Source organism: Notolepis coatsorum (assembly GCF_963971535.1).
Source record: "Notolepis coatsorum genome assembly, chromosome: 5".
Lineage (NCBI taxonomy): Eukaryota > Metazoa > Chordata > Actinopteri > Aulopiformes > Paralepididae > Notolepis > Notolepis coatsorum.
In genome coordinates, this window is record NC_140169.1 from 147,057,133 (window position 1) to 147,077,552 (window position 20,420).

Below are 20,420 nucleotides of genomic sequence, written 5' to 3' on the forward strand. Positions count from 1 at the left end.
GCACTTAGCACTGACTGAGAAAGTACACATTACAGTTCTACTTTATAAAATGCTAATTGTAAATATGTTTGTCAATGTTAATAATATGAGAAAGTCCACATTACAGTTCTACTTTTGTTTTGATGTGAAAAGTGATGCTGCATAAGATGACTGCACTTAGCACTGACTGAGAAAGTACATAATACAGTTCTACTTTGACGTTTTAATGTTGGACCAAAGCATTGCATGTAATTAGAATACAGGCAAATAAAAGTCATTTAGTTTAAAGTACAATCTTGGCTGTCTTTTTCTCTCAACGCTTCAATAGGTAGATCTTGCCTTCACCAAAAAAAAAAAGTGATCTTGGGCTTAAAAAGGTTGGTGACCACTGCTTTAAAGTTTTCCCCGAAACAGAGAGAGAACAACCGATCCCAAGGGGGAACAACAACACGTTACGTGCGTTAGGGAACGGCCAGACCTGTGCTGTGGGAACGTGGGCCCGAGGGGAACACAGGGCCAGACCTGTGCTGTGGGAACGTGGGCCCGAGGGGAACACAGGGCCAGACCTGTGCTGTGGGAACGTGGGCCCGAGGGGAACACAGGGCCAGACCTGTGCTGTGGGAACGTGGGCCCGAGGGGAACACAGGGCCAGACCTGTGCTGTGGGAACGTGGGCCCGAGGGGAACACAGGGCCAGACCTGTGCTGTGGGAACGTGGGCCCGAGGGGAACACAGGGCCAGACCTGTGCTGTGGGAACGTGGGCCCGAGGGGAACACAGGGCCAGACCTGTGCTGTGGGAACGTGGGCCCGAGGGGAACACAGGGCCAGACCTGTGCTGTGGGAACGTGGGCCCGAGGGGAACACAGGGCCAGACCTGTGCTGTGGGAACGTGGGCCCGAGGGGAACACAGGGCCAGACCTGTGCTGTGGGAACGTGGGCCCGAGGGGAACACAGGGCCAGACCTGTGCTGTGGGAACGTGGGCCCGAGGGGAACACAGGGCCAGACCTGTGCTGTGGGAACGTGGGCCCGAGGGGAACACAGGGCCAGACCTGTGCTGTGGGAACGTGGGCCCGAGGGGAACACAGGGCCTAATCTGGATGGAAGGAACGTTTCCTAGAAATGGGGGAACATAGGGATGACCCCATACATTCTTTCCCAATTTAACTAATACTAACTAATCTAACATTCTCTCTCTCTCTCTCTCTCTCTCTCTCTCTCTCTCTCCCTCCGTCTCTGCAGTATCCTGTTTGCTGACATCGTGGGCTTCACCCAGTTGTCGTCGGGCTGCAGTGCTCAGGAGTTGGTCAAGCTGCTGAACGAGTTGTTCGCCCGCTTTGATGGACTGGCGGCGGTTAGTCTCTGTTTTAACCCTTTCACTACCACACTACAGAAGGTTAACCCTTTCACTACCACACTACAGAAGGTTAACCCTTTCACTACCACACTACAGAAGGTTAACCCTTTCACTACCACACTACAGAAGGTTAACCTTTCACTACCACACTACAGAAGGTTAACCTTTCACTACCACACTACAGAAGGTTAACCTTTCACTACCACACTACAGAAGGTTAACTCTTTCACTACCACACTACAGAAGGTTAACCTTTCACTACCACACTACAGAAGGTTAGTCTTTCACTACCACACTACAGAAGGTTAACCCTTTCACTACCACACTACAGAAGGTTAACCTTTCACTACCACACTACAGAAGGTTAACCTTTCACTACCACACTACAGAAGGTTAACCCTTTCACTACCACACTACAGAAGGTTAACCCTTTCACTACCACACTACAGAAGGTTAACCCTTTCACTACCACACTACAGAAGGTTAACCCTTTCACTACCACACTACAGAAGGTTACCCCTTTCACTACCACACTACAGAAGGTTAATCCTTTCACTACCACACTACAGAAGGTTAACCCTTTCACTACCACACTACAGAAGGTTAACCCTTTCACTACCACACTACAGAAGGTTAACCCTTTCACTACCACACTACAGAAGGTTAACCCTTTCACTACCTCACTACAGAAGGTTAACCTTTCACTACCACACTACAGAAGGTTAACCCTTTCACTACCACACTACAGAAGGTTAACCTTTCACTACCACACTACAGAAGGTTCACCTTTCACTACCACACTACAGAAGGTTAACCCTTTCACTACCACACTACAGAAGGTTCACCTTTCACTACCACACTACAGAAGGTTAACCTTTCACTACCACACTACAGAAGGTTAACCTTTCACTACCACACTACAGAAGGTTAACACTTTCACTACCACACTACAGAAGGTTAACCCTTTCACTACCACACTACAGAAGGTTCACCTTTCACTACCACACTACAGAAGGTTAACCCTTTCACTACCACACTACAGAAGGTTAACCTTTCACTACCACACTACAGACGGTTAACCTTTCACTACCACACTACAGACGGTTAACCTTTCACTACCACACTGCATACAGTTAACCCTTTCACTACCACACTACAGAAGGTTAACCTTTCACTACCACACTACAGACGGTTAACCTTTCACTACCACACTACAGAAGGTTAACCTTTCACTACCACACTACAGAAGGTTAACCCTTTCACTACCACACTACAGAAGGTTAACCCTTTCACTACCACACTACAGAAGGTTAACCCTTTCACTACCACACTACAGAAGGTTACCCCTTCACTACCACACTACAGAATCCTACCCATTTAATCATGATCCTGCCCTACTCTCACTTGGCACGGAGCGAGTGGTCAGAGTAAAATGCAGATCGGCGTCACATTAAATGCAGGTCAATGTCAGGGCGGCTGAGTGGCGCAGTGGGCAAGGCGCTCGCCACTAACGCAGGAGATGCTGGTATCGAGCCCAGCTCTCTGCGTTGCTTCCGGCTTGGCCGGCCGTCATACTAACACAATTGGCAGTTTTAGAGGGTGGGAAAGCCGGTGGGTGGGGATTGGACGTTGTGGACAGCGACTCCTACAGGTCGGTTGGGTGACGCCTGTACAGCAGAAAACAGGAAGTAACGGGGGCAGCGTGAGCCTCCCACGCGTTACTCCTCGCCACTGAGAGTTCGAGCTGTCTGGTGAAAAGATGCGACAGCTGCCTCCTCGTGTACCGGAGGGGACACGTGATGCAAGGCTTCTATCCTCACTACAGCCGACCAGTGGGAGGTATAGTCTAGCAACGTTCAAGACAGGGGAGGGAAGAATTGGAATCACGAAAAATTGGGATGGGAAAAAAATAGAAAAATAGGAGAAAGAGTGGATACAAAAAAAATGCAGGTCGATGTCAACAAAAACGCTGAGCAGCCTTTTATGTGACGCCAAGTGAGCGGCGTGGACGTCCGCGCATTAGAAAATTGGAGCTTCGCACTTTGAGTCCGCTTTGAGTCCTCTTTGAGTCCGCTTTGAGTCCTCTTTGAGTCCTCTTTGAGTCCGCTTTGAGTCCTCTTTGAGTCCTCTTTGAGTCCTCTTTGAGTCCTCTTTGAGTCCGCTTTGAGTCCGCTTTGAGTCCTCTTTGAGTCCTCTTTGAGTCCTCTTTGAGTCCTCTTTGAGTCCTCTTTGAGTCCGCTTTGAGTCCTCTTTGAGTCCTCTTTGAGTCCTCTTTGAGTCCTCTTTGAGTCCTCTTTGAGTCCGCTTTGAGTCCTCTTTGAGTCCTCTTTGAGTCCGCTTTGAGTCCTCTTTGAGTCCTCTTTGAGTCCGCTTTGAGTCCGCTTTGAGTCCTCTTTGAGTCCTCTTTGAGTCCTCTTTGAGTCCTCTTTGAGTCCGCTTTGAGTCCGCTTTGAGTCCTCTTTGAGTCCTCTTTGAGTCCTCTTTGAGTCCGCTTTGAGTCCTCTTTGAGTCCTCTTTGAGTCCTCTTTGAGTCCGCTTTGAGTCCGCTTTGAGTCCTCTTTGAGTCCTCTTTGAGTCCTCTTTGAGTCCTCTTTGAGTCCGCTTTGAGTCCTCTTTGAGTCCTCTTTGAGTCCTCTTTGAGTCCTCTTTGAGTCCTCTTTGAGTCCTCTTTGAGTCCGCTTTGAGTCCGCTTTGAGTCCTCTTTGAGTCCTCTTTGAGTCCTCTTTGAGTCCGCTTTGAGTCCTCTTTGAGTCCTCTTTGAGTCCTCTTTGAGTCCGCTTTGAGTCCGCTTTGAGTCCTCTTTGAGTCCTCTTTGAGTCCTCTTTGAGTCCTCTTTGAGTCCGCTTTGAGTCCTCTTTGAGTCCTCTTTGAGTCCTCTTTGAGTCCTCTTTGAGTCCTCTTTGAGTCCTCTTTGAGTCCTCTTTGAGTCCTCTTTGAGTCCACGTGGATCTCCGCTCAGTACGGTCCGCTCGACTATGGGAGCACCTTTACGCTCAATGAATATGTTGATGCCCCTGTGTTCTCTCTCTCTCTCTCTCTCTCTCTCTCTCTCTCTCTCTCTCTCTCTCTCTCTCTCTCTCTCTCTCTCTCTCTCTCTCTCTCTCTCTCTCTCTCTCTCTCTGTCTGCAGAAACACCACCAGTTGAGGATCAAGATCCTGGGAGACTGTTACTACTGTATCTGTGGCCTGCCGGACTACAGGGAGGACCATGCTGCCTGTTCCATTATGATGGGCCTGGCCATGGTGAAGGCCATCTCGTGAGTTTTTATTACATTTATTTTATTAAAAGTTCAGAAAACTCTAGGTAGGGGAAGTGTTGCTCTACCCTCCCTCAAATACTGTCGAGGTGTGCTTGAGTGTGTATATTTGGCTCTTTAAAGGAACACGCCAACATTATGGGAAATGCGCTTGCCATCTTCTCCAGAAGATACATAAATACCAATTTCCTCTCTGTGCGTTCAGGAGAAAGCTATCCGGCTGCAAGCTAGCCTAGAATAGAATATAGATCTTTATTTGTCATGGTTGGTACAACGAAAATGTGTTAGGAACATCACCACTGGCATACAAACATAAGATATAGCATGTGCAAAATAATAATGTCAATAATAATAGTAATATAGTAGTAAAGTATCAATGTCCCAATGTCCTCAATATATAACATACCATCATTGTCCCAAGTGCATTTAGTGCTAGTGCAAATAAATTAATAAATATAAATATTTCAGTCCAGTGAGTTGAGTTAATGGAAGGAGGGGGGGGGGGGGGGGGGGGGCGGGGCGTTGACTTGCAAAGGATGAAATTTTGAAATATTGTATAGTGCAGCAATGCAAGTCCAGTTCACAGTTATTGTTGTAATGTGGGAGTGGGAGTTATGTCACCGGGGGTGGGATGCGGGGGGTGGGAAAGTTGATGTTCGTCGTTGAGCATCCTGACAGCCCGTGGGTAGAGGCTGTTGGTCAGTCTGCTGGTTCCGGACTGGATGGATCTGTACCTTCGACCAGAGGGCAGCAGTTGAAAGAGATGGTTTGCTGGGTGGTACTGGTCTAGTAAGATGTTATTTATACGCCGTAGGCAGCGGCAGGTAAAGACTGTGGAGATATCTGGGAGGCTAGCTCCAGTGATCCTCCTCGCAGCCTTGACCACTCTGTGGAGGGCCTCCTTCTCTGCCCTGGTGCAGCTAGTAAACCACACCAGTAGTCCGTACGTGAGTACACTCTCTACTGCGCAGTGGTAGAAGTTGGCCATCAGTCCCTGTGGGAGTTTAGCCCATTTAAGCTTCCTAAGATAGAAAAGGTGCTGCTGTGCTTTGCCCACAGCAGAGGCAATGCTGACGCCCCAGGACAGGTCATCAGACATTGTCACGCCCAGAAACTTACATTTTGAAACCCTCTCCACCTCCTCATTCCCAATGAGGAGTGGAGAGTGGCTGAGGTCACCAGTCCTGCGGAAATCGATGATCATCTCCTTGGTCTAGCTTAGCACAAATGAATGGAAGCGGATACAAACCAGCTAGCCTATAGCTGTTTGCCAAAAACACCTTTACACCGCTTCCATTCACTTCCTACACACATGGCATGGTGGAATACCATAAACATATTTCTTGATGTTTCCTTCTTTTAAGTAAGTAAAGAGGCCTAAAACAGGGACACGTCCCCAAGGACTTCAAAATTGCGAGAGTGACCCCCCTGCACAAAAAGGGCAGCAAATTAGACCCAGGCAACTACCGCCCTGTTTCTACTCTTACCTCCATCTCGAAAGTCATGGAAAAAATTGTTACGAACAAGTCGAAAAAAGTACCTTGCGGAAAAAAATCTAATCTACGAATTCCAATCTGGCTTCAGAACATCCCACTCCACTGACACATGCCTTCTCTATTTGAACGACCACATCAAACAAGAGGTGGATGTGGGCAAATACTGCGGTCATACTGGACCTACAAAAGGCCTTCGACACTGTCAATCACTCCATTCTGATTGACAAGATAAAAGCAATTGGTTTTTTGATAGTCTATCAGTGAGCTGGATGCAATCCTACCTGGAGGGGAGAGAGCAGATGGTGGAGGTAAACGGTACCCTATCCCCCCCCCTCACAGTGAGCTGTGGTGTTCCACAAGGAAGCATACTAGGACCTCTACTGTTCCTAATTTATGCAAATGACATGTCATCAGCTTGTGACTGCAACTGTCCCTCCAGGTATGTGCGGGAGAAGACCCGGTCAGACGTGGACATGCGTGTGGGCGTGCACACGGGCACGGTGCTGGGGGGGGTCCTGGGACAGAAGAGGTGGCAGTTCGATGTCTGGTCTACAGATGTCACTGTTGCCAACAAGATGGAGTCTGGAGGGATTCCTGGGTGAGCGATTGATACCCCCCCCCTGTGTGTGTGTGTGTGTGTGTGTGTGTGTGTGTGTGTGTGTGTGTGTGTGTGTGTGTGTGTGTGTGTGTGTGTGTGTGTGTGTGTGTGTGTGTGTGTGTGTGTGTGTGTGTGTGTGTGTGTGTGTGTGTGTGTGTGCGTGCGTGCGTGCGTGTGTTTGAACGCACACATTTTATAAGCCTTGGCTTCCCTCTTTGTAGACTAATGGCCTTGATATTTGGCAGTCAAAGACTTGGTCATAAACTTGCTGTTAAGTCGACCCCCACCTCAGGGAGAACCAAAATGGTTTCCGAGAGAAGAGGACCACTGTGGCCCAGATCTTGGCCTTGAGAAGAATCATCGAGGAGGTTAAGAAGAACAACCTGACAGCGGTACTGTGCTTTATCGACTTCAAAAAGGCTTTTGACTCGATACACAGAGCCGTGATGATGAGGATACTCAAGGCCTACGGAGTCCCTCCCAATCTACTCCGGGCCATAGGGACCATGCACACGGGTACAAGGGCCAAGGTGGTAACCCCAGACGGCAACAGTGAAGAATTTGACATCCTGGCTGGAGTGATGCAAGGGGACACCCTTGCCCCCTTCCTTTTCGTCATAGTCCTCGACTATGCGCTCAGGAAGGCCATCAATGGACGGGAGCAGGAACTTGGTCTCACAATAACCCCAAGGAGATCGAGACGACACCCCGCCATAGTCCTAACAGACCTTGACTACGCGGACGACATCAGCCTGCTCTCTGACCAGGTGGAGCAGGCACAGGAACTCCTGTGCAGAGTGGAGACGGAGTGCGCCAAGGTTGGCCTTAGGCTAAATGCCAAGAAAACCGAGGTCATAATGTATAACATCCTCCCGGATCATCCACCTCTAAGGACAACAGGAGGCTCTGCTCTAAAGGAAGTCAGTGATTTCAAGTACCTGGGCTCGTGGGTCAACTCGTCTGAGCAAGACCTTAAAGTGAGGAAGGCACTTGCGTGGAGGGCTCTGAACGGCATGACCAGTGTGTGGAAATCCAACCTCCCCCGTCAAATCAAGCTCAACTTCTTTCATGCAACAGTTGAGTCTGTCCTTTTGTATGGCAGTGAATGCTGGACCTTGAAGCCCACCCTGCAGAAGTCCTTGGATGGGTGCTACACCAGAATGATGCGTGTGGTGCTCAACATCAACAGGGATGAGCATGTCACTAATGCAAACTTGTATGGGGGGGTGCTAAAGGTGAGCGATAAAGTGGCAGTCAGGAGAATGAGGCTGGCAGGTCACTGCCAGAGACACCATGAGATGCCAACCAGCAAACTTGTACTGTGGGAACCAACACACGGGCATCGATCACGAGGACGTCCCACGTTAACCTATGTGGACGTACTCAGGAGAGATGTGGGAACAGAAAGCACCGGCGAGCTAGCCAGATGCATGGAGGATCGGGATGACTGGAAGCACCGATGGAGGGCCCGTCCGAGGACGACCTAGATAGATAAGTAGTTTTAAAAAAAATGCAGGCCTACCAAAAAGAAAAAAGGTCAAACAACTGGCAAGACGGTGATCGACAATGCTCTTTGTATCCTTAACCCTTTCACTACCACACCACAGAAGGTTAACTGGTCATTAAAATGTTTATGACCACATTGCTTAGCAGAGTTCAGTGATGTGAATGGAAACTGTCAAGTTGATCAACAGATTTTGACTCTGTAAGGGCATTAACTCATTGACTGCCACACTGGCCGCGCACCCTGCGGTCAGTAGGCCAGCTTTTCGTGACTGTTTTCGCGATAATTCATGATGTTTTTCGGAGCTATTTGTATATTCTATATTATAGCTATGGGGAAAATGGTATGGCTCGGAGCGCCCAAGTGGCGAACCATGTAACGTGCTGCGTCGCGAAGCGGCCGACCCGGGTTCGATTCCCGGACCCGGCGTCCTTTGCCGAATGTCTCTCCCCGCTCTGTCTCCCGTTCTTCCTCTCTCTCTCTCTCTCTCTCTCTACCGGACTGCCCAGTAGTAAAAACAATAAAAATCTACCAAAAACATAATAATAAAAAATAAAAATAAAAATGGTATGGCTCATTTGACAGACACTATTTGCAGTACAACATGTAAAAGGGCATTTGTTTCTACACACTGTAGTTTGTAGTTTATTACACGCTGAACATCGCCCATTTCTGAAAGAATCCAGTCTTTTTCCATAGATTGCGAGATAGGACGCTTTATGTGCAATAAACTCGAATCGTTCTGGTTGATTCCCTGAACCCCCAAATACTCCCAAATCAAAGGTATATGACATGTACATGTATCTTACCCCGAAAATCCGATAGTTAGAAAAAGCCTTGTCTATGACCAGTACAGTAAGCCACTGTGATCGTTACATAAACTTGTTTCACGTTCGGTAAAATAGACATAGGGGGTCCATACCTTAGCCAGAAGTAATCCAAAAAGAATAATTCCAATGATCCCATCGGCGATCGCGATTATAATAATATATAATATAATTGCACATGTCTACTGGACACTATAGGTTCTGAGGCGAGCAGATCTGCTTGCGATTGCTTTGGAAGAGCTCCTCCCCCACAGAGCGAGCCTTGATGCCTCAGTACATTGCCATTGACAATACTGCTGCCTTCCTATCCGAGTTCAAATGGTAGACGATACTGCCATCTGGTGAGATTTGATCGGCATTGCAGTTCCAGCGTATGTGGCTGTGCCAAAGTGATTCAGAGCACTCCGGGCGAGTCTGTAGAGCGGGGATCAAAGGAAAAAGATCAAACGATCTAATAACGAGTATACTCGTTATTGGCGGGGATTGAGTTAACACATCCACCACCGGAAACGCTGTTCAGCGTTATTGCCCGCCATGTGTTGACCGCCAGACCTCGCTGTACAGCGTTATTGAGATCAATATTTCATTTTTTCGCCATGGCATTCATAATTCTTATATACACCCGCAACGCTCCAGCTGGACCCTATAGGTGACGGCAACGACGGCTCAATACCGCCGCCTGGTGGATGGTCGGGCGAGTTACACTGGCAAACAGGATATGGGGGCTGTGTGTCGATTAAATTCATCCGGCCGTCAGATATAGTTGCATGACTCCCGACAGACACAATGTACATAATGGATCGCTTTCTAAACTTAATAATCGATATGATTTCGGCGTTTATTGCGACATACAAACCGGAAATGGACCTAGGCGATCGGCGTTGTATACCTGGGATCTTTCACCGCCAGTCTCATTGGCGCACGGTAAGAGGACACTAATGTTATTTTCAACCCAATTGTGAGTTTCCTTGTTTGCAAACCATCTGATCAATATATCCACCCATACTACATAAAGCATTTACTGATGATCAAGGAATTATAAATGACCCCCCCCACCTTTCCTTGTTATGCCGATCATATACAGTTTAATTTTTTAATATAGCGTGTATAGGGGGGAAACGGCAATCGATAATCTATATATGCGTTTAGGCCTATAACTCACGTTCTAGGAATTACTGCAGAAAACGATAAAAACATACTTATATTCTAGAAGGTATTTTTGTATTTTTGTATGAATGAAAAAGTATAACGTTCCCACATCCTGAACGATAGATAATCGATGTTGAATGGGCCATAGTAATGTCAATATAGCAATACATTTTAAAAAGTTATAGCCCTGCAAAGAAGGTGAGCCACTCCATAGACTTATAGCGCTGGCAGAGAGGGGCATTAGATGGGTACAATGCCCGGCGGGCAATGTGTTAACACTTTCAGTGCCACGGACGACATATCTCGTTTTATCAGCCCCCCTGTTGAGTGCCCACAACGACAAATATCGTTTTATTGTTTTATTAGCGATCTGAATTCATATTTCATCAACCGAGTCTCCCATTGGTACACCAGCCCCTACAGGAGCTCAGATTGGAAAAAAGCGCCCCCTATCGTCTATCCCTGTGTAACTGCAGGTCAGTCGCTTAGACTGACCTGGGATCTGTAGATCTCTGGGGGGGGAGCCAACTCGCTCCTTGTGCTGGCGAGCTGCTGCGGGACGGAAATCACCCTGGAATATATATTTACAGCAGCCAATAATCAATCAATAAGCGTGATCGATATTTGGAATGGCGATCAGGAATTGGAATAATCTTTTTGGAGAACATCTGATCTGAGGTAAGGAATCTATTTGACCAGTCTTGGGATAATCAGAGTTGTATTCGCTGAGATCTCAGCGTTTGCCCTATGTGTGATGTGGCTGTTTGGCTGTGATCGCTGATGAGGAAACAAGATAATAGATTTTTCAGCTCGCGTCTATAGCGTGCATACGTACACATACTATCGATAATCTAGCGTTTATTTGAAAACGATTCATAAATAGGCCGAAAAATGACAACGTTTTTGTGTATTCTAGGAACAGCGGTTCTCACCCTAGGGTGCCGCAGAGAGCTGCCGTGCCTTGAGATTTAAATTTTTTTCTTTTTTTTTTTTCTTTTTTTTGGATTACAGACAATTATCACTAAAGTGCTATCTGTTGCAGCTGCACTGTTTTCCATGAAAATACAATATTTGGATAAGTCTGACCATTTCTCAAAATCTGAAAATCATTATGTAATAAAACACAGAAAAGGATCACCAAGTTACTCTGGATAAAAAAAAACTTTACAGACAACATTGAGACAAAGCTTCCTGACACATCTCCATCCAAACTCTTGGAAGAACTCATTGAAATCTCATCTGATACCACCTGGAGAGCTAATTTCAGAGTGTGGTGCTGAGTACCAAGTATCTCATGATGCAGCAGTTAAGCTGTTGATACCATTCAGCACCACATATCTGGCTTTTCATCCATGACAGCTCTGAAAACAAAATATAGGGCCAAATTGAGCCTTGAGGATGACATGCGTGTTGCCTTGTCAAAGATCTCCCCACGTATTGACCGTATTATTAGCCAGCAGCAGACCTCGCATTGAGCTAGAAATGTCCACTGAGTGAACGAGTGCTTATTTTCTGTATTTATTTTATTTAATTTTTTGAGAAATGGTAACTTGGTGATCCTTTTCTGTATTTAAAAAAATACATGATTTTCTGTTTTTGAGAAATGGTCAAACTTTTCCAAATATGCTATTTTTATGGAGAACAGTGCAGCTGCAACAGATAGCACTTTAGTGATCCTTTTCTGTATATAAAAAAAATACATAATTTTCAGTTTGAGAAATGGTCACACTTATCCAAATATTATGCTATTTTTATGGAAAAGTGCAGCTGCAACAGATAGCACTTTAGTGATAATTTTCTGTAATTTTATTTAAAGAAATATGCTCTTTGATTTACTACTACAAGCAGTGTAATGTCAACAGTACTAAGCCATTTAGACCTGAAACACCTGTTAATAATGCATTGTATAGCCTGCATGTGTTTGTGCATAGCCACAAATGTGTTTCCCGGTTTCTTAAATAAACATTATTTTGAAAGCAAGCACTTTGTCATCATTGTAGCAAAAAAGACAGGACCGGAAAAGTCTTTATCGTATGTAGGGGTGCCCTGGAATATTTTATTGAACACAGGGGTACATTGGCAGCAGAAAGGTTGAGAACCCCTGTTCTAGAATATTCCAGTAAATGTCTTTTATCATGGAATCTTTATATTTTCATTGAAAACGAGGGCTTTTCAAAATGCTATAAAACGAAAATGAACCGATAAAAAAACAATCCGCTTCGACAATGTTGACTGCAAACGAGTCATTGATAAGCGACGGGCAGATTAGACATAATTAGACATTAGACAGATTAGCCATAATTTAAAACATATATTAGGCGTTTTTAACGCTAACATTGAAGTGGATGGTGGCATTCAACGGGGTAAATCAACGTTAATCAGAGGCACTGATAGCAATGGAAGAGCTCCTCCCCCACAGAGCGAGCCTCGATGGGAGCAATTGAAATAATGTTGTTTTTGTTTTTTAAGTAACTAAAAAGTTACTTTTCACAGTAACGCATTACTTTTAGGTGTAAGTAATCAGTAAAGTAACTGAGTTACTTTTGAAATTAAGTAACTAGTAATGGTAACTAGTTACTATTTTTCAGTAACTAGCACTGGTAACCAACACGTGTGCATGATGCTTCCCCCAGGCGAGTGCACATCTCCCAGAGCACCATGGAGTGTCTGCACGGGGAGTTTGAGCTGGAGCCGGGGAAGGGAGGCGAGCGCTGCGACTACCTGCTGGAGAAAGGCATCGACACGTACCTGGTGCAGGTGTCCAGAGAGGCCGCGGAGCCCAACGCACTCACCGGAGCGGTGCAGGTGTCCAGAGAGGCCGCGGAGCCCAACGCACTCACCGGAGCGGTGCGTGGTGGCGGTGACTCGCAGAGGCCTTTTCAGAAGTATTAGCTTAGGTTAGATTAGGTTAGATTAGGTTAGATTAGATTAGGTAAAATTAGGTTAGATTAGATTAGATTAGATTAGATTAGGTTAGGTTAGATTAGGTTAGATTAGGTAAAGTTAGGTTAGGTTAGGTTAGATTAGGTAAAATTAGGTTAGATTCGGTTAGATTAGGTTAGATTAGATTAGGTTAGATTAGATTAGGTTAGGTTAGATTAGGTTAGATTAGGTAAAGTTAGGTTAGGTTAGGTTAGGTAAAGTTAGATTAGGTTAGATTAGGTTAGATTAGGTTAGGTTAGATTAGATTAGATTAGGTTAGGTTAGGTTAGGTTAGGTAAAGTTAGATTCGGTTAGATTAGGTTAGGTTAGATTAGATTAGATTAGATTAGATTAGATTAGGTTAGGTTAGATTAGGTTAGATTAGGTAAAATTAGGTTAGATTAGGTTAGATTAGGTTAGATTAGGTTAGGTTAGGTTAGGTTAGGTTAGGTTAGATTAGGTTAGGTTAGGTTAGATTAGATTAGGTTAGGTTAGATTAGGTTAGATTAGGTAAAGTTAGGTTAGATTAGGTTAGATTAGGTTATATTTGGTTAGGTTAGGTTAGATTAGGTTAGATTAGGTTAGATTAGGTTAGATTAAATTATGTTAGATTAGGTTAGGTTAGGTTAGATTAGGTTAGGTTAGATTAGATTAGGTTAGGTTAGATTAGGTTAGATTAGGTAAAGTTAGGTTAGATTAGGTTAGATTTGGTTAGGTTAGGTTAGATTAGGTTAGGTTAGGTTAGGTTAGATTAGGTTAGATTAAATTATGTTAGATTAGATTAGGTTAGGTTAGATTAGGTTAGGTTAGATTAGATTAGGTTAGATTAGGTTAGGTTAGATTAGGTTAGATTAGGTAAAATTAGGTTAGATTAGGTTAGATTAGGTTAGATTAGATTAGATTAGGTAAAGTTAGGTTAGATTAGGTTAGATTAGGTTAGATTAGGTTAGGTTAGATTAGGTTAGATTAGATTAGATTACATTATGTTAGATTAGATTAGGTTAGGTTAGATTAGGTTAGGTTAGATTAGATTCGATTAGGTTAGGTTAGATTAGGTTAGATTAGGTAAAGTATATCTCTGTTGTACCTTCCATTCGATGCAGGGGGGTTGACCTGTCCTAACCTTCATTGGTATTACCTGGCTGCACAATTGAGAACTGTAATGTTTTATTTTTCTAAGGAAGATCCACCATCATGGATGGGAGTGGAAGCATACCCAATGCAACTACCACTACATTTATACATGTATTCAGCTGAACCAAAATATTTAAGAAAACATACTACACACCCCAACATGATTAATGTATGGTATGAGGTAAAGAAATGTATGAAAATAAACAACTCCATGTCGCAATTCAGCCCAATCTGGGGAAACGACTCATTTAAACCAGGCAAACTGGATGCCGGATTCAAACTATGGACAAAAGAAGGAATAAGTAAAATATCTGACCTTTACAAAGATGGGGTCTTGATGCCTTTTGAGGAACTATCAATAAAATACAGCATCCCAAGGAAGCATTTTTTTAAATATTTGCAACTGAGAAGTTTCATTTCCTCTCTGCAAAACCAATCACTGGCAATTCCTACACTTTCATCTTTAGAAAAAAGTATCATCAAGAACTGCAATAGCAAAGGCCTGTTATCAATGTTCTATAACTGGCTTGTATCTGGTTCAGACGAGACGTCATTATCTAGATTGGAGTCATGGAGGCTGGACTTGGGAGAGGAGATCTCAAACGAGGACTGGAACAGAGCGTGCGAGGAGGCTCAGACACAAACAGCCAACACTAGCTTAAAACTACTTCAATACAAATGGCTGATGCGGACTTATATAACCCCTGTCAAACTGAATAAATACAACAGCAACACACCAGATAGGTGCTTTAAATGTACCGAGGATCGGGGAACTTTTATACATTGTATTTGGGAATGTGACAAAATCAAGAAGTTCTGAGGGGAGGTGGTGAATAAAATCAAAGATATCCTGTCAGTGAATATCCCACTAGACTCCAAAATGATATTGTTACATTTATATCCAATAAATCTGAACCTGAGAACCAAACAATTAAAATTTATTGATTTTGCTATACTACAGGCAAAAAGAACAATAGCTTTCAATTGGAAGAAAATAGACGCACCCACAATCGGTGCTTGGATTAAGAACATGGCATTGATTGATTGATTGAAAAGTTTATTAACAGATTGCAGAATGGGTACAGTACAGTACATCTCAATACATACAATTGTTAAGGGGATGCAGACCAGAGAAAGACTTTCGTCTTGTTTCCACCAGGGTCCCCCATTTTCAATTCATCATAACATATATGACATACATGACATACAGATAGACAGTACTGCTACATCTATACATTTATGACATATCAGATTTGCAAATACAGTACTGTTTGTGATACAAAAGTGTCCAGAAAAGGAGTGTATATACATTTGGCGTAGAAACTGTACATTGGAGGAGGTTGGTGGGGTGGGGTTGGGTGGGTTGGGTGAGGGCTGTACATTGGAGGTGGGGGGGGGGGGGGTTGGGTAGGGGACATACACACATTTTACACTGTACATTGGAATGTTGACAAAGCCTTACTTGGTCATTTACTGTACAACTAGGTTAGGACATTTGTAGGGGCCAGTTTCGAATTGCAGTCTCACGTAGGTGTTTTTTGAGAGTGTTTTTGAAGGTGGGTAGTGATTCACATTCCTTTACAGCTTTAGGCAGGGCGTTCCACATTGATGTGGCATAATTGCGAAACGTGTTTAGTCCCTTGTTTGAGCCGAATCTGGGTTTTACATGATTTGTGGAGCTCCCTCTGGTGTTGTGATCGTGGTATTCACTGACCTTTGGGAAGTATTTTGACATGTACATGGGTACCTTGGTCGCGTAGTGTATCTTGTAGACCAGGCCCATTGCAAGTTGCTGTACTCTGTCGTCTACTCTAAGCCATCCTAGGTTGTCAAAGTGGGCAGGGGTGAGGTGGGTTCTAGGAGTCAGGTCAAGTAGTAGTCTGACTAGCTTGTTTTGAGATGTTTGTAATTTGTTTTTTAGTGCCTTTGAGGTGCTTTGGTACCATGAGGTGCAAGCATAGTCGTAGTACCCTTGAATGAGTGCTCCTGCTAGAGTCTTCAGGGTATTCTTGTTTACCAGAGAGGAGATCCGGTACAAGAAACGCGTTCGTTGGTTGACTTTTTTTATTACATTGGATGCCATTTTGTCACAGGAAAGATTAGCTTCTAGGATGGAACCCAGGTAGGTAATTTCATCTTTCCTTGTGATAATATTGTCACCCACTGTAACCGAGAAGCCGTCGGTCTTGCTGAGTTTGTTATTTGAACCGAAGAGAATGGACTCTGTTTTGCCCATGTGTAATGATAGTTTGTTGTCGGCGAGCCATATGCAGATTTTGCCTAGTTCCGAGCTGAGGGCTTTTTCAACCTGTAACTTGTTCTTGTCAGAGACCAGCAGGGCTGAGTCGTCCGCAAACAGGAACAAGTTGCAGTCACAAGCTGACGACATGTCATTTGCATAAATTAGGAATAGTAGCGGTCCTAGTATGCTTCCTTGTGGAACACCACAGCTCACTGTGAGGGGGGGGGGATAGTGCACAATGCATGTCTATGGAGAGAATAACATATATCCTCAGGAACAATATAGAGGTTTACGAGGATATATGGAAACCATTTAATGAATATCTGAGAAGGGAAGATATAGGAGGGCTGCTACAGGATGAGTCCCCCCGCTCTCTCCCGCGGTCAGCCGTGACCCGGACCCCGGGAGAGAGCGGAGACACGTCAGTGAAGGTGTTATAAAGATATCATTTATTTGGGCGGCTACGTGGCGTAGTGGGCAAGGCGCTCGCCACAAATGCGGAGACGCTGGGGCTCGCCTGTTCGAGCCCAGCGCTCCACATTGCTTTCAGTTTAGCTGGTCGTTCATACACATTGGCCGTATTAGGGGGTGGGAAACTGATGGGTGGGGATCGGGCGTTGTGGACAGCGACTCCTACAGGTCGGTTGGTGCGCCTGCGCAGTAGAATCAGGAAGTGTCGGGGGCAGCGTGAGCCTCCCACGCGTTACTCCTCGCCACTGAGAGATCGAGCTGCGCAGGTGAAAAGATGCGACTGCTGTTACCTCAAGTACCGGAGGGGACTTGTGCTATGTATGACTTAGTCCACATTGCAGCCGGCTTGTGGGAGGCAAGAAACAGCGTCCGTGACAGGGGAGGGTTGAATTGGATGATACGAAATTGGGATGGGAGAAAATATAGAAGATGGGAGAAAAAGTGGATCAAAAAAAAATAATATATAATATGTATGAACAGAAAAAGTGCATTAAACATCTCACGTGAATGAGTGAACGAACGTCTCTGCCAGAGGCGAAGTGAAGGAATGTCTGTGAAAACTAAGATGGCCGCTCAGCAATAACAGTGCAGAGCAGCATGATTACGAAACCAAGCCGCATTTCTCGGAGACGCTCTCTGATTGGCCGACGCCTGTTTCTACACTGGTTAAGCTTAGGCACTCTTCGAAATTGGTTAAGGTTAGAGTTTGTCTTAGAGCAGGGCGATAGAGCGCCAGGTAGTTTGCAGGCTGTTTGGCGTGGAAATGGGCAAAGACACAGCTCGTCACGGATTGGGCAAACGCGTCAGTGGCCAATCAGAGAGTGTCAGTCAGTGCCAATCAGAGAGCGTCTCCGAGAAATGCGGCTTGGTTTCGTAAGCATGCGGCAGAGCAAGGCATGTCCGGTTGGATGCTGGTAAGACGCTGCCCTCTAGTGGCCGGCGATAAACTCTTCACTGATCATCATTCTAAAATGAATTCTAACATTCTAATTAATTTGATAATAACTGGAAAATACATGCAAATTGGACAATAGAACACTGGAACTGGAAATCTTTTAAAACTCTTCAAACGGGGACTGACTTCGCAATAGACTAGGCATTTACAGCTGTTCCAATGTAAATGTGCTCTGAAGTCGGACTCAGTGTGCCCGGCCACATGCGCGTTCTCGCGCGGAACCCGCGAGTGCATGCACGCGCGGCTGGAGTGGCGCACCGCATACAGCACTATGGTGCAACACGGCCGACCTGGGTTCGACTCCCGGACCCGGTGATCTTTGCCGAATATCTTCCCCGGTCTATCTCCCATTCCTCCTCTCTCTCTCTCTCTCTCTCTCTCTCTCTCTATCTCTCTCTCTCTACCAGCAAAAATAGCAAAAATCAATAAAAACCTACAAAAACATAACTTGTCCGAAAGGACAAGTAACATTTAAATGAAAATTATGTGACATTTCCTGGGGGCAATCACATTGACTGAGTTTTTTTTTTCCAACTTTCCCTCCATCAGAATCCAGGCACACTGTCCAATAGAAATTCAAACCAGTTGATCAACACCGCAGCAGCCAACGATAGCGTTTCCTCAGCGCGGACCACACCCTCTGGGGCTAAACAGGAGGTAAACCATCCAAGGGGTAACTAAAACATTTTAAAGGTACATGTGTAAACATGTACAGTGCATTGTGGAAAACTTAACCCTTTCACCACCGCACTACCAAAACGGTTAACCCTTTCACTGCGACAATTCACAGAAGGTTAACCCTTTCACTGCCACATGATAGCCGGTTAACCCTTTCACTGCCACACAACAGAAGGTTAACCCTTTACTATCACACAACCGACGGTCGTGTTAAAGGGTTAACCAGAGTCTTTCTCAGCCTGCTCTGCCAATCCTAATGCACTGATATTATTTATAACCAACACTCTGTTTCATATTTTGTTATTCCATTGCCCTCTGAGCCTCCCTTTGCTCCAAATCTTTTTGTGGATCTCTTTCACATAATTAAAGGAACACGCCAACATTTTGGGAAATTAGCTTATCGTCTTCTCCAGAGAGAGAGAGACAAGAAGATAGATAGATACAAGTTTTGTCTCTGTGCGTTCAGTAGAAAGCTATCTGGCTACACGTTAGCCTAGCTTAGCACAATGAATGGAAGCGGACAGTGCCGGTTAGCCTAGGCATTGTCCAGCTAACACCTCTCCCGAAGGCTAACCAGCACTGTCCGCTTCCATTCATTGTGCTAAGCTAGGCTAACGTGCAGCCAGATAGCTTTCTACTGAACGCACAGAGAGGAAACTGGTATCTATCTTCTTGTCTCTCTCTAGAGAAGACGGTAAGCAAATTTCCCCAAATGTTGGCGTGTTCCTTTAAGTAGCACGTGTCTTGGTAATGTTTCCGCCCCTGTGACCTGTGCTGTCTGTTGCCTAGGTGATGACTCCTGAGAGAAACAGCATGTTGGAAGATCTTGAGCTCAACAAACGACTGCACCAGGAGCTGTTAGAGAGAGAGAGCCAGGAGATGTAAGGGGCGCCCTCACGTCTTCCTTGGCTAGTGCCGCCGACTCGAACCCGAGAGCAGGCTTTACCAGCCATGTGTGGTTCCAGTGGGACTCGAACCTGAGAGCAGGCTTTACCAGCCATGTGTGGTTCCAGTGGGACTCGAACCCGAGAGCAGGCTTTACCAGCCACGTGTGGTTCCAGTGGGACTCGAACCCGAGAGCAGGCTTTACCAGCCACGTGTGGTTCCAGTGCGACTCGAACCCGAGAGCAGGCTTTACCAGCCACGTATGGTTCCAGTGGGACTCGAACCCGAGAGCAGGCTTTATCAGCCACGTATGGTTCCAGTGGGACTCGAACCCGAGAGCAGGCTTTACCAGCCATGTGTGGTTCCAGTGGGACTCGAACCCCGAGCGAAGGCTTTACCAGCCACGTGTGGTTCAAGTGGGACTCGAACCCGAGAGCAGGCTTTACCAGCCACGTATGTTTCCAGTGGGAAACATATCGAACCGCTGAAAAACTGCAACATAGAAGGACAAATTTCACCTCTGATTTGGACCAATTGTTTTATTAAATTTGTTAATTTATCCTTTATTTAACCAGGCAGGTTGAACAAATTCTTATCTACAATGATACAATGATGGCCTGGCGAGAGGACAAAAGGGCCCCTTGATGGGTAACAGGGAAAAGAGGACCAAAAATAAATAAAACCGAAAAAGAAAGAAAAATAATAAAATAAAATAATAAATATACAGCTTACACGATTGTACATGCTATCATACAGAGTTATGGGTTATATGCAGGTGTATAAGTAGGTATATAGAAGGATTATGCAGGTATATTCAGATGATATATGATATATTTGGTAGATATAAATATATAAATGTATATATATCAGGGTTTCCGTTAGAAAATATTTGTGCCGGTCTGCGTGTCCTGCAAGATTTCAATTTCCCGGACAAATTGGAGAAATTCCGGTCAGAGTTTATTTAAAGG

At 45.1% G+C, this 20,420-nt stretch overlaps 1 protein-coding gene across 1 annotated transcript in view; it reads left to right on the forward strand.

The window, feature by feature from the left end:
• LOC311228412 (adenylate cyclase type 3-like) overlaps positions 1-20,420 on the forward strand; it is a gene marked incomplete at its 3' end in the record, with an annotated part of 80,770 nt that overhangs the window by 16,708 nt on the left and 43,642 nt on the right. The window contains exons 4-8 of the mRNA XM_084314320.1: positions 1,220-1,331; positions 4,464-4,591; positions 6,527-6,685; positions 12,799-13,050; positions 19,481-19,819. Of these exons, the coding sequence (XP_084170446.1) occupies positions 1,220-1,331; positions 4,464-4,591; positions 6,527-6,685; positions 12,799-13,050; positions 19,481-19,819 (990 nt within the window). The remainder of the gene's footprint in view (positions 1-1,219; positions 1,332-4,463; positions 4,592-6,526; positions 6,686-12,798; positions 13,051-19,480; positions 19,820-20,420) is intronic.